This window comes from Leopardus geoffroyi, chromosome A2 (genome assembly GCF_018350155.1).
Source record: "Leopardus geoffroyi isolate Oge1 chromosome A2, O.geoffroyi_Oge1_pat1.0, whole genome shotgun sequence".
NCBI classification, from domain to species: domain Eukaryota; kingdom Metazoa; phylum Chordata; class Mammalia; order Carnivora; family Felidae; genus Leopardus; species Leopardus geoffroyi.
Window position 1 is genome coordinate 4,576,150 of NC_059331.1, and position 14,579 is coordinate 4,590,728.

General features: G+C 60.0%; 1 protein-coding gene across 3 annotated transcripts in view; it reads right to left on the reverse strand.

Moving 5' to 3' along the window:
- MLLT1 (MLLT1 super elongation complex subunit) overlaps positions 1 to 14,579 on the reverse strand; it is a 68,127-nt gene that overhangs the window by 12,644 nt on the left and 40,904 nt on the right. For 2 of the 3 annotated variants that reach the window (XM_045491716.1, XM_045491717.1), the window contains exons 4-6: positions 8,920 to 9,063; positions 5,458 to 5,583; positions 988 to 1,542 (exon numbers count right to left, since the gene is read on the reverse strand). In XM_045491716.1, coding sequence (XP_045347672.1) covers positions 988 to 1,542; positions 5,458 to 5,583; positions 8,920 to 9,063 — 825 coding nt within the window. The remainder of the gene's footprint in view (positions 1 to 987; positions 1,543 to 5,457; positions 5,584 to 8,919; positions 9,064 to 14,579) is intronic. The other variant, XM_045491718.1, reaches the window with a different exon arrangement.

The following is a 14,579-nucleotide window of genomic DNA, read 5'->3' on the forward strand; positions in this document are numbered from 1 at the left end:
GAAGGAAGGAAGGAAGGAAGGAAGGAAGAGAAAGGAAGGAAGGAAGGAAGGAAGGAAGGAAGGAAGGAAGGAAGAGAAAGGAAGGAAGGAAGGAAGGAAGGGAAAGGAAGGAAGGAAGGAAGGAAGGAAGGAAGGAAGGAAAGAAAAGAAAAGAAAAGAAAAGAAAAGAAAAGAAAAGAAAAGGAAAAAAAAAAAGAAACACAAAAGGGCACTGTGGGCTGGAGCTGGTGATACTCAGCGCCCCCACCCCTGCCATCCATCCAAGCACCTGTTCTCTGACCCCTTGAGCCAAACAGCACTCGGAGATGGGCTGCCACCTGAGACCCCGGCGAGGTCTGGCTCTGCAGGCAACAGTCTGCCTACTGGCTGCTTTGTGGCTCAAGCCATCTCTGATGGTGACCTTAAGAACCGCCTAGAAACGCTGACGTGGCAGGAGTCCCGAGCCTCCCACGGTGACAGGACCTAGCTCCCAGAGAGGGGCTCCAGCCAGTGCTTAGAAAACATCCAAACTGTGTGCACAGGAGGGGGTGGTGGGAAGTATGGGGAGGCCTCGGAACCCACCGAGGCTCAATGGCCAAGGAGCGGGACGAAGACGCTCAGGGACGCCCCACTGGCACCGGGAGGGAGTCCCCGATGGCACTGACCCAGCAGTGGCCAGGAAAGGGGCAACGGTGACACGCAATCAGCCACCGGGACCCTGGCCCGTGCAGGGGGCTGCCCAAGGAAGACAGCCATGAACTCAAGGACAAAACTATCACGCTCTACCAGAACTGTCTTCCCCTAAGCCCTGTGTCCAGGGTTTCCCAACAGAAGGAGAAACTGAGGCTTAGCAAGGTGTGCAGGTTTGCCCAAAGCTACAAAGAGCAACTGGGGGACCCCAGATCCCAGCCTCCTCGTCTAACCTTTGGGCCAACAGGGCCCCGGACGGCTCAGAGCCGGGAGAGAAAGGACAAGGCAAGGGGGCCGGTGGGGGAAGGACCACCTCACCTCTGTCTTGAAGGACGCCTCATCCTCCGAGTTGGACTCCTCCACCTCCGGGGGTTTTTTGATCTCCCTGGGCTCACTCTCGGCCTTGACTTTCTCCCCTTTGCCGCTGCCCTTGTCCTTGGCCGGCCTTTTGTCCGAGAAGGAGGAAGACGAGGTGCGGGGCGAGGTGCTGGGGGCGCTCCTGGACCCCTTGGAGCTACTCTTCTTCTGCTTTTTGGCGCTGGGCTTGGGTGAGTCGGCGGCAGCCGGCCGCTTGCTGGAAGACTTGGGCGGGGGCGGGGGCGGGGGCCCGCCCTTGGGGGACATGCTCTCCAGTTTGGTCTCCTTCAGGGCCATCTTGGGTTCCTTGAAAGCGGCCTTGGCCGGCGGGGCCTTCTCTTCCTTGGGCGGCCGGCCTTCGCCTGGCTTCCGCGTGGCGTCCTTGGTGCTCCTGGCCTGCTCGCGCTCCGGCTCCTTGGAGGGGGCCTTGCCCTCGGAGTCCTTCCGTGGCCGCTCCCGGTGCTCCTTGGCCGTCTTATGGGTCTTGCAGGCCTTGCTGCTGTCCCTGCTGGCGTCCTGAAATGCCGGGGCAGGAGGGGGAAAGACACGGTCAAGTGGCATCTCGGGGTCGCCCGGCTCCACCTCCCCCGACCCCTACAAAGTATAATCCACCTGATTCAGACTCAGCTAGAGAAAATCTTCCATAAAGCGAAAAAGTAAGGCAGCAGGTGAGAGTTTTAAATGGAGCTGTCCCTTTAAACTACTGGGAAGTGTCAGCAGGTCCCGGGCGACTGCAGGCTAAGATGCCCCTCTGAATTGAACTGACATATTCCCTGAGGGATTCAAGAAGAGCACACGGTGAGTCAGACACGAGACAGGCAGGCCACACGTACCCACTCCCGCTCCAAGCTCGCTGCTTCCCGCTGGCCCGGGGGAGCAGAGGCTGCGTGCGGCGCAGGGGGTGGGGGAGCTGAGGGGCACCGGCAGGCGGGCCCCCCCCACCTGGTCCCAGTGCACGCCCAGCACAGCTCTTCTTTGGTCCCCACAGCCAGCATTTACTGAGCACGTGCTGGGCTCCCAGGTGCTGTGCAGAAACAGCTCCTCAGACCCCTCGCCCTCTCGCGATCAAAGCCGCCTGGGCAGCATTTCTAAAACACACACGATCCTTGGGTCTCCACCTCGGGAATTCGGAGGGTTGAGGGTGGAGCCCAGAAGCGAGTGCTGGCCAGGCAGGTCACGGAGCTCCTGCTGGAGACAGAGGCAGAGAGGGGCCCTGCGCCCAGGCTGCTGGGAAGGCCCCTGCGTGCCTGTGCTATCTCCAAACAAGGGCAGGACCACCTACCTCACTGGGTAGTGGTGCAGGGCCTGGCAGGCGGCAAGCACTCAACCAAGGGGGGCTGCAGCCACTGCCACCCACCCCTATGCGGCTGGCACACCCTGCAAGTGGGAGCCCCATCTGACGCCTCATTTGGACCTCCTTTCTATCGACACCCCGTCGTCACCCCGTATATCCAGGGAAACCGGACAGGTGCCTGCCGTGCTTGGCTGCCAAGGGCTCTGGCCCCACTCGGCAGGCCAGGTACACAGCCGGGCCCAGAGGCTCTTGAGACAAAGCTCACCAGGAAGCCAAGAGAGCCAGACCAGAGGGTGACCCGCACCACGAAGGTAGGGGCTCCTCTGAGGCAGCTCACCCCAAGTGCCGAGGGGACAGACTGGAGCATGTCGAGGAGGGTAGGCAAAGCAAGAGAAGGCCCAGCAGCAAGGCCCCTGCTGCCCTCACAGCCCACCATGGAGCTTTCCCGGCAAAGGGACCCAGGGACAAACAGTGCAGCCCTGAACACCTCTGATCCACTCCGGTCGCCGTCTTCTTGCAAATCCATACCCCATGTCAGTGCCAAGGGTTCGGGGACAGCCCCACGTGGCCGAGGCTCACCGCCGCCTCCCTGGAGAAACATCGCTGGGTGCCCTGGCCCCAGCTCTTTATCACTGGGGCCAGGGGAAGGGATGCTCACGCCACGAGTCCCCAGCACACGGTCTAAGGGGGCAGCCCCCCGGGGACTGGCTTGCAGAATGGGGCTCCACTCCCCAGCAAGCTGGTCTCCTGAGGAAGGAGGCCAGAAGCAAATTCCACGTGTAATTCCGGCCTCTTCTCGCAGCGTCTGTGTGCCCACTTAGGTTGCAGGAATGGGTCCAAGCACCAAGAGGCACGCTGGCCAATGCCTCCAATGCAGTTCCCACCATGCCCCCACCCCCCAAGTCCTAGGGCCCAGCGAGCCTCCACGGCTGCCCAGGACCTGCACAAGCAGCAACGGCCTTCGGAGCTGCAGCTCCTCACCAGGGTCTGCCCGGGGCTCCCAGACCGCGAGCCCTCTGAAATCACACGCTGACGTGAACATAAGGTAGATATTCCCAGGGATAAGGACTCCTCCCAGTCGTATTCTCAAAGCGTTAATGACCCAAAAGTGCCTAAGAACCAAGTTTTAGAGAAAGGCCAACCAAGCCAAGTGGCTGACATCAGACAGAGAAGCAGGGTGCCCCTGTAGCTACAAGAGCACAGTTCAGGAAGAGGGGCCAACGGGGCCAACCATTACCGGGGTGGGAGCCTCCAGTTCCCGACCACCACTGCACCCTCTGGGACAGAACCATCAGGGACTGATCTACCGAGGGCTGTGGCAGCCAGACTCGCCACCGGCCCCCAGGCCCGGGGCTCCCATGGTCAAGGCCCTGCAAGGACATAGCCCTTCCCTCCTGGCCCCTCTGCCTGGCGCAGGTGGCCTGGCCAATCAGACCCTCTGGCTCCAGGCTGCCAGAGAACCAATCTGGGTGCCCAAAGGAAGGTGCTCAGCTGGAGGAAGTGGCTGGCGCACAGGCGGTGCTGTCCAAGGAGAGCCGAGAGGGACTGACGGCTCAGAAGCGGAAGGGTTTCTTTGAGGACCGTCAGCAGAGAAGAACCTGCCGTTCGCTGCCTGAGAAACCCGTGCAGGCACCTCCTAAGTCACGCTGCCTGGGGGGCTGGAGAAAGACCCCGGGGCAGGGAGGGGGACGGAATCCTGCCTGCCCCAGCCTCCCGGACCTGGCAGATACACTCTTCTGGCTCGGGGGCTCGCTCCCAGGAATCTCAAAGACGCTGGCGACAGATGCTGTGAGCAGACACAGACGCAGTCTTGCCGGCCACCAGGGTGTCCTTACCACCCGGGGGGGGGGGGGTGGGGCATTTCTTTGAGACGTTTTGGGGTGGCTTGCAGATGACACGTACAGAAGAGATACCAACTCCTACTCTTTCTGTTCTGCAGAAAGTCCCGAAAAACCGTAGATGGCTGAGATAGAAACCACCAAGATCTCTAGCAAGCATCTTCCTTCCATTTAACCTCCATGTGGTTCAGGGAAGGACAGGCCCAGGAGGCCGGCATGGGGAAGATCCCAAGAGCCACACTCCATACCTGGACTCTGACCACACACGTCTAGAGAGCTTAAGTCAGACAAATGCGGGGATATCAGACACCCACTGACCTTGTGGAAAGTGCCAGAAAGACCCTGCCTGGGCGATGTGGCTCTCCTCCAGTGTTGCTGAAGAGTAAAGCTGGAAGACGGCCTGAGAGTTCAACCTGTCCCGCCTGGGGTGCCCCAGGTCCACAACACCCAACAGGTGAATGAAGCAAGAAACACGCAAAGATGAGAAACAGATAAGCTTGTGGGGTCGGAGACGGGAGGATAAGCAGCCACCCTGAGAGCCAGATGAGCTTGGCCTCCGGGACACGGGACTGTGTGGGCGGCTGCAAGGGAACAGGACGCACGCTCATGAGTTTATATGGACATCAGGACACCATCTGAAGAGCTCCAGTGACCAGTCCTGAACAGTTCAGAGAGAGGTCGCAGGAAGGCAGAGTGCCACCCGCCCAACAGGACTGAGACAAGAGGACAAAAACATTCCTTCTTGGGGAAAAATGAGCCTTCTCACCACATCGTCCCACTGGGCGCTTCCCCCAAATAAGCCTTCTGTGCTGAGAGCTGTTCCCAAAGAAAGAGGCCAAGCCTGGAACAGCCCAGGCCGGGGGTTGGGGGGGCACCCAGCCCTGGCAGATGGGGTGTCCTGGTCACGCTCAGGAGGCCTGGGAGTTGGGCAGTCAAGGCTGTGGCAGAAATACTCTGTCCATGGGCCCCAACTGTGCGAGACTCTCAGGGTCCTGTCTTAGGAGGGAGCCCTAAGGCCCACTGATGCAGTGGGAGCAGTGAGGATGGGGCAGGCTCTCTGGCCTTGAAAGGAAGAGGGTGAAGAGCCTATAATTACTTGGCTGCTCGTGCAATCCAGCAGGGACCGACCCTCCTGAGTGGCAGGGAGCAGCCAGGCGGAGCGAAGAGCTCTAAGAGGAAGATGCCAAGGGAGCAAGTCTGGGAACAGAAGGCCCAGCTCTGCAGAGGGGGCGCCCTGAGCCCAGGACCCACCACTGGGCCCCAGTGCTCCCATGTGACTGGGCCTTCCGCCTCACTAACCTTGGAGCCGTGGGACGGTTTGGTCTTCTTGGGGTCAGAGAAGGCAGAGAGTGGAATTGTGGGTAACATGGGGTAGTCGGGGCTGGGCCTGGACACCGTTTCTGCTCCTTCGGGCATTACCATCACCTAGTGATAAAGAAGAGACAGATGTTATCAGTGAGCAAGGAGGCAAGAGGAAGTGTGCCTGCAGGAGTCCGGCCAGAGGCTGGGGGAGCTGCCTTCTAGGACAAGGGCAAGGGGAAATTGAGCGTCACTTGTCCAAAAGAATCAAAGGCGTTTCCTCCACGAGAGGCTGGGTGCTGAGTGCTCGGAGCAAAGCGGGCTCAAGGTGGCGAGTGAAGAGAAGCTGGGGTCCCAGGATGGCTGGGCCCAGGTGTGGCCGCGTGGCCTCTGGGAGGAGAGCCCCGAGCGCGGTGGACAGAGGGCGAGGCCAGGAAGACCGGCGGAGTGTGCCGAGAAGCACGAGAAGGCAACCGTGGCCCAAGCTGACCGGCACGCTGCGGTTTAGAAGGACCAGAAGCATGGTTTGGAAAGGCGAGAGGCCAGCCAGATACCCACACTGGGCAGCCGCGTGGCAGAGAGAGCAACTTCTGATGGGCGTGCGTACGGGGGACTTCACAAGGTCCCGCGTTTCCAGGGTGGGGGGTGGGGGGTGGGGAGACGAGCCCTCCTCCACGGTCAAGCAGGTAGAAGGTGACTGAGCTGGCAGCATGGGAGGCAGAGGCAGGAGAGAACCGCACGGGGGTGGGCGCAGCACGAGCCTGCGGGGGAGGGCAGCGAGTGCCCCACTCTGTTAGCCAACTGCGAGGAGGAAGGGCCTGGAGTCCTGCCAGAAGGTGCTCCCGGGATCCCGGGCTCCTGCCGCACCTGCTGAAGGAGAGAAGGCTTGGGGGCAAGTTGTCCAAATACTGACACACTGCAACTTAACACTGCTAGCAGCCAGACACTCAGAGGCAGCCTTCCAGAGAGCGACGAGACAGAACAGAAGAACGCAGCACACGTTAAAAAAAATAATCATAAAAGGAAGCAAGGGGGGGGGAAAGCATTCAGCTCAGTATCACGAGCACCATTAATAACCTTGAACGCCTGGGATTGATTCCCTGATGAGCCAAACCTCTCCTCTGAGGAGGCTGGTGTCAGAGAACACGGGGGTGATCCCCTCCCACAGCCCCCCGACCCCGAGGCAGCCCAGCCCGAGGCCTGAGTTCCTCCTCAGAGCCTGTCCAACCACAACACTATGACCCACGGTGCCCAGAGCCCAGCTGAGTAGCCCCAGTCTCGGGCTCGCGAGGACGCGTGTGAGAGAGAAAGGCGACTGACGCCCTGAGCCAGGAGCACACGCGGGTCTGGGCTCCTTCACTCTCGTTTCCTCCCTCTCTCTCGTGTTCGGGTCCCTTCTCTCCCTTCAGGTTCACCTCCTGGCCTGACGCGGCTCCTATCCCTCTGCTCTGTAACAGCACTTTGAAAACAGACGAAGCGAACTAGCAGACCTGCTTCCTCCGCCGCCGCAGTGCTTCACGAGGACCCAGCACACCCGGTGGAAATACAGACCCTCGGCCGCAGAAGGAGCTCCTTTCTGTGCAGCTCAACTGCCGACGGGGCACCGGATGAGACCCAGTGCCGAGGGGACAGGTGGCCGCCTCCTCAAGGCTGGCCTCTGGCCGTCGGGTCACCGCCGAGGAGGGGCCTGGCGCTCAGGCGGGTAATCAGTTCCGGGTGACCGCGGTGGAGGGGCAGCACGGAAGGCCGGCCTCATCGACCCACGACTGGGCGGGTCTGCGGTCATCTGCCGCAAGATGGCAGATGCCGGCCCCACTGGGGACGCTCAACTCCAGGAGAGCACACGAGGACCCCAAGTCACGTGGTGGGAGCTACTGTCCCACAAGAGTCCTAGGCTGCTCCTAAGACCAGAGATCGCTGCTTTGCCGTCAGCCCCGGGCAAGCCCCAGAAGCCCACAGCCCCCCAAGGGTGAGAAGGTTCCTGACCAACCCACCGGCTCTCTGGGCAGCCCCCACAAGGGGGAAGAGCCCCTGGCAGAAACCACCGTGCTGTGGCACACGGGCCTCGCTCTCCCTCCTCCCTCCAGGACCGGCCCTTCTTCCCAAACGGCCAGCCAGACCTGCGCTCCCAACCTCTCCCCCTGCCGCCGCCTCCGCCCTCCAGTTTTATATGTTTTGGTGATGCACACTGAGCCTTCATCTCTTCTTAGCAAAGAAAAGCTCCTTACGCAGGGGACGGAGGGGGATGGCCCCTTGGTCCTGGAGCTCTGGGAGGCCTGTGGGATGTGACCTGCGTGTCTGTCTCCCACAGAAATGCTGTCTGTGGGACCCCTGGGTGGCAAGGGCTTGGGGAAACGTTTGGCAGCAGAAAGAAGGTGGACAAGCAGGGCTGGGGGAGACTGTCGACCCAGGCACCCCCTCCCCCTTCCAGAACTCCCAGGCGAAGTTCAGGACAAATGTCTCTGCAAACTACTTCCGAGGCCTGCCTGTTTGTTCCCATCAGCCAGTACGTGCTACACTATAATCATAGACTCATCTGTTAGTAGGAACGCGATAGAACTTAGTCAAATTTTCTGCAATGAATAACTGATTCCCTTCTTTTTTTTTTTTTAAATAAAGCTTACAGAAGACCCAACTGAATAAATGACGAAGGACTGCTTCAGAGGCCAAAAGCAGCAGCTCAGCCCAAACTCCCTGTGTGCGCTGGGCAGGTGGGCCTCCTGACTCGAATCCTCCCGGCTGGCACCCAGGCAAATGCGCAGTGATTCTGGGTCACTAAAACATGGCTCTGGGATGTCCCGTGTCCTTGGCCTGGCCCTCCTGCGGCCACACGGCACACACAGTCCAGCCTACAGCCGGGCACCCCTCCTCCTCCACCTCGGGCACCCCTCCCCCGGCTCTGCACCGTGCTCCCGGCGCTCGGCCACCACACGCGCACTCACTAAGAGGCCCAGGCCTGGAGAGCTGCCACCTGTCTGGCTTCACTAGGACAAAACTGCCAGGCCACGCGCATCATCAGGGAACCCCACGGAGAGCCACTGCTGTCCTCCCCGATGACGCAGCCCCGCACGGCCTTGCCAATCCGGTTAACAGCTGGCTCCCACGCCTCACCACGCCGACAGACTGGCCTCACGCCCACTCCTCCCACCCCTCCTTCCCATGAAGGAAGATGCTAATTAACCACAGTCAACCAGGAAACCATGGGGATAACTAGCGACCGGTCACTCACAGCGACGACGCCCCAGCACAGGCTCGGGGCACTCGGGTCCCACGGTGCTGCCGGGTGCCACCGATGCAAACTGCACCTCTGAGTCTCGGGCACCCGGCCAAGGCCGGAGACACGTGCCCGGGAGACCCCGAGGTACCCCCGGCACCAAGCTGTTCAACGTCAGGAGCCACGTGGGAGCCACGACCGAGCAGCCAGCACGTCCCCAGCATCCATCTGCGCAGGGGCACACTCACCCCGCCAGCCATCAGGAGCTTGTACCGGAACTCGATGGTGGGATTGTTGAAGGTGAGCTTCTCACAGCGCAGGTGGTTCACGGGCGGGTTGCCCTCCAGGTTCAGGAACAGGTCATAGGTGAAGCAAACCTTCCTGGGCTCCTCCTTAAACAAAGAAAACAAGGAAGTTCATCTCACAGCCACGCAGAAGGGCGGGCAGGAGGCTGCAGGGACAGCCACGAGGCACGCTCCCCGCCACCGGCCCCTGCCCTTCTTTGCCCTCCGCGAGGCCTCCGTTTCTCTCTCCCGGTCCCTTATCTGCTTCCCTCTCGTGTGCCTCCTTCTCATCCATTCCGTTATCCGAAAGAAGTCGACTTCCTATTTGCACTGGACCCAGCAAAGCAGCCTCCACAACAGAAGCACAGATCGAGAATGATGTTCTCAGACGGTCAACGGAAACATTCCTGCTGATGGCACGTGCAGCCTGGCGCACACCTTCCCCTGCAACCCTCGCGGCCCCGTCAACAAACGGAGAGACTGAGGCCTGAAGACACGACTGCCGGGTGGCGGTGCTAAGATCTGAGCCGACTCTGAGGCCCCTGATTCTAGGGCCTCCAGCCCCTGCTCCCTTCCTGGAAGGGAAATGTCTCCAGAGACATCCAGATGGCCAGCAAGCACACTAAGAGATGTTCAACATCACTAATGACTAGGGAGCCGCAAATCAAAACCACAACATAGCCCCTCACACCTACGAGGCCAGCGATTGCTTTAAACATGGAAAACGGCAGGCGGTCGTGAGGAGAAAACGGTGCCCTTGGGCACAGCAGCTGGAATGCACAACTGCCAATGCGGTCACTCTGGAAAGCTGTCCAGGGGTTCCTCAAGACATCCGACGCTGAGTAACGATGTGACCCATGTATCCCTCCTCACATACGGCCGAGAGAAGTGAAAACATACGTTCACGCAAACACTTGTACGTCTATGTCCATAGAACAGCATCACTCTAGACTCAAAACTGGAAGCAATCCAAGTGTCCAACAGATGAAGGGACACACACAGTGAGGTCCCTCCACACAATGCAGTATCACAGCCGCGAGCAGGAGCCAGGCACCCACACCCGCTGCCCCGCGGACGGACCCCGAACACGCGACGCTCAGGGAGGGAAACAGACACGAGAGGCCACGCGGGGGGTGAGTCCACGTGTGTGAAACGTCCAGAACAGGCTCATCCACGGACAGGAAGGGGGTTCGTGGGTGCTGAGGGCTGGGGGAAGACTACTGATGGGGACACAGTTGCTTCCTGGGGACAGGGAATGTTCTAGAATTAGGAAGCTGTGATGGCTGCACAACACTGTGAATATCCTAAAACCACTGAATTTGTATGCTTTCAAAGGGAATTTCCTGGTATGTGAATTACACGCAATTGCTTTACAAGCCCTCCAGCAGGAGAGAAGCCCAGGGGTGCAGGTTGTTGGTGAGGAGCTCTCGGCAGCTGGGAGGAGACCCAGGACACGGCAGTCCGGGGTGTGAAGAAGGGGGGGCTCCGTGCACATGCCGTCTTCCTTCCACCCAGACCGGCCGGGCCACAGCCCCGGGGAGAGAAGGGGGCACAGACGGGGGCTGAGCCTACACTCCCCCCGCTCCAACTGCAGCCAGGGCCCCGGGCCACCCCACCTTCCCCCTCAGTCTCCACAGCCAGCGCCACGGTTTATAGGAGCCATGCAAGCCCTGTCGGCCTTTTTGAGCTCTGATGAACGGGCAGCGCGTGGGAGTGGGGACCTGACTGGCCCCGAGCCTACTTCTGGACGGAGGGGACACCAGTGGGGCCCCGCTGTGCCCTGCGTTCAGGCCACAAAGGTAGAAGGCACACCTGTCAAGTAGGAGAGTTGCAGACGCTGCCTTTTGGGAGCCTTGAGCCTGGTGCAGGGAAGACAAGCAAACAGGCCTTCCCAAGCCAGTGCCAACCAGTGAGGGGACACTGGCCTCGCCCCTCCTCCCCAGCAGCCCTTGGGGTCAGCGAGAGTGGTTTCTACCCCGGCTGGTCCCATCTAAACCACACCTGGCAAGCCTTCTCCTGGCCCAAGGCAGACACGTGACCTGGTCTGAGTGAGTGATGAGGTGGAGCGGAGGGCAACCTAGGGACAGCTTTCCTTCCCAAGTCACACACGAAGCGCAAGAAAAAAGGCCCAGCATCTCTTTTCCCTACCTAGTCGGGAGCTCAGCAATCCCGGAAGAGCATGCAGGGAAGCCGCGAGGATCTCTGGGCCACGAACACCGGCCGGCTGCTTTCCGACGTCTTGTTGAAGACAAAGGGCCCCCATAAAGCCCCCAAATGCAGCTGACCCCCTCCTCTGTGCCTGCACTGTTTCGTGCCCAACCTAACGGAGGCACTTGTCACAGTGGGCATGTCTCCCCACCAAGCTGGGAACCCACTGGAGGCAGGGGCTGTGGGGACCCTGGTCCCGCACTCAGGTGCTGGCCTAGGGAAGACACTCCATTTCTGTCGAAAGACTGAAACACCAAGATGGACAAGAGTGGGGTGTGACCCAACAGTGTGGGTGGGGAGGGGTCGGGAAGGCCCCGGGGAGGCTGTGCCAGGTGTGGAGAGTGGCTATGAGTTGATCAGAGAAGGAAGGGGGTGAGGAGAAGCCTCACAGGCCACAGTGTCCTTCCGGAGCCCTGCGAGTCCACATGGCCGCAGCTGGGAGGGGAGGGGGGACCGTGGTGGCAGTAGGTGACCGGAGAGATGGACCTCGGCCACATCCCGGGGGCAGAGGTGTCTACAGGGGGTTCTGGGCTCAGCAAGAACAAGCCCACGGGCACCTGGGTGGCTCAATTGGTTAAGTGTCTGGCTCTTGGTTTCGGCTCAGGTCACGCTCTCACGGCTTTGTGGGTTTGAGCCCCACATCAGGCTCTGCACTGGCAGCATGGAGCCTGCTTGGGATTCTCTCTCTCCCTCTCTCTGCCCCTCTCCCACTCATGCTGTCTGTCTCTCTCAAAATAAATAAACTTAAAAGAGGAAGGAAGGAAGGAAGGGAGGGAGGGAGGGAGGGAGGGAGGGAGGGAGGGAGGAAGGGATGCAGAGAGAGGAAGGAAGGAAGGAAGAGAAAAAAAGAAAGAGAAAGAAAGAAAGAAAGAAAGAAAGAAAGAAAGAAAGAAAGAAAGAAAGAAAGAAAGGGCCCAGATCTGCATCCCAGGAAGCCAACACCCTCTGGTCTGCAGGACACCACCACTGGGGGCGAGGTTTGAACCTGGCAGATAAAGGAAGCCAAAAAACAAAACAAAACAAAACAAAACAAAACAACCGTATCAGACATCTGTCATGTTCCACTAGGTAAACACAGAAGCTGCGAGAGGCAGACCACGCGGGTCATTCCAGCTGGTGTGGGCACCACTGCTCTGTACCTCCTAGCGGGTCAGTGACTGGGGAGCCGTCCGTCAACTGTGGCCAGCATCACACAGGCCACAGAGGAGACCGATGCGTCACCTTTCGGGGAGGACTTCACCTCCAGATGCCGGTTCGAGTGAACCCGGGGAATAGACGCAGCGGAGGATGGTGCTCAGTAATGAACGCCGCGGCACAAAAGCCACAAAATGCCGGGCGATGCCAACTCTACAGGGCCAATGGCCTGGTTTCTTCAACAAGTCAACTGCACAAAAGAGCAAAGGGAGAGGGAGACTCCCCATCTCCGCCCCTTACCAACACGTGAGCCCCAACACGGTGGTCGTGTCTACATCCTGATTCAAATGGAAAAACAAACTTTTCACAAAATCCCTCGGGTGTCAAGGGATGGTCAACGTGTAGGTTCTGACACTGATATTTTATTAAAAAGCAGTCCCCATCTTTTAGAGACACGTTCTGAAACAGTGACACGGGAAGTTACGATGTGTGGGGCGTGCTCCAAAATGACACAGGCAGGAAAGTGGCAGGTCAGAGGCGGTAAGTGCTGGAACCAGGGGATGGCCACGGGGGGCTTGCTACAGCACTCCGACTACCTCGATAGATGTCTCGTCGTTTCCTGAAATTTCTGTGAGTGGACACAGTGCCACGAAGCCACGCACTTGGCGGAGGAACTCGGCAAAGGGAACGACGTGTCAGGGAGGGGTGGGTGGCTTGGGGCCTCCGGGTCACCAGCAGGAGGTGAGCAACCTTCGGACGACCCTGCGAGCACAGGGTCAGACTGGGCCGGGGGCTCACTTCTCACTGGCCACGTGGCCTTGGTCACAAGGCCTGTCCTCCTAAGCCTCGGTTTCTTCAACTACGAGGGGGAGTATTTGATGAGACAAAGCAGCTGATTGCCTCAGTGATCAAGGAAGCTGTCGCTTTTATCAGAAAGAGATCCAGGCTAAAAGAGGTCACCTGGGACACCCACAGACACACGGTAACTGAAGCCACAGGACTCCCCAGCAGGAAAATGGGAGCTCCCAGGCACACTGAAAGGCTGCCTGTATCCTGCACTCAAGGGGTGGAGAGAAGACGAAGGCCTGGTGCCGAGTGGGGGTGCCTGACATTTATCACGGCCAGGCACTTTTCCAAGCACTTGACATGTCTGACTGTGTCCCAGCCCGAAGCACAAGTTCTCTCACTGGCCCCATTTCACAGATGAAGAAGCTGAAACGCAGGTAAGCTGCTTGGCGCCACGCGGCTGGCTGGTCAGCGGTAAGCCAGGACTCACTCAGGGTGGGCGGTACTCTCTGGAAGCCGTGGCCCTCGGAGGAAAGCGGGAGGGACGCTTACGACTCCCCAGAGCTGGGCACGCAGCATCTGGGCTGGGCAGGGGCCCTCCCCCGAGGGCCCAGAGGGTGTCCTGCTCTACTGACCTGGGATCGGCGGCTGGCAGCTGACGTGCACGTCACAGCACGCTGACGACGGCTGATCAGAGCTCCCTCTGGTAAGACCTCAGCCCGGTGCAGCTTAGGAACTTCCAAAAGGGTGACGCCCCCTCCCCGGGAAACCAGCCTCCTTCTCGGGAGGCACAGGCAGCGAGGAAATGCCTCCAAGAGTCACAGCATGTTCAGTGAGGAGTAGCCAAGTTCAAGGTGTGCTGGGCCCACAGTCCCAGGAGTAACATCCCTGTCCTTCCAGCCAGACCCTGCCTACGTGTGGAGGGTCTCTCTCAGCAAAGGCAGCTGAAGCCGGCCCCAAATGCTCTCGGCCCAGGCCACGGGCAGCCACCCACCGCCCAGGATACTGGCCGCAGGCCAGCGTCTCTCTCCAGACTCAGCAAACTAAGACCCAGAAGAACTGGCCAAACTGGTGCCAGGGCCCAGAGCTGATGGCGAGTGGACCTGTCCACAGCTTTCGGGCAGTGCAGGCCACAGGAGGCCTGGGGGCATGGGCCCACAGCCCTGGGGCCAGCCGCCCATGCCTGCGGCTTCTGCTGCTGCCTCTCCAGCACCTGGGACCCTCCCCAGAGCTGTCTCCAGGGCCCCGCCCTCTTCTGCAGCCGGCAGAGCTAGCCCTGGAGGACCCTGTGTGCCACCAGAAGAGGAGCTGGCCCTTACTCCCCCGGGGTCCCAGAACTCACTAGCTGAGGACGACCTCGGGGCTACGTCCTTGTCATCTTGGCCCTGCCCACACTTCCTTCTAGGGGCCTGCCTGCCACCTCCCTGTTAGAAGGCCCCGGATTCAAAACACAGTTAAACCTGAATCTGATCGTGGCCCTGTATCTAACTGCCAGT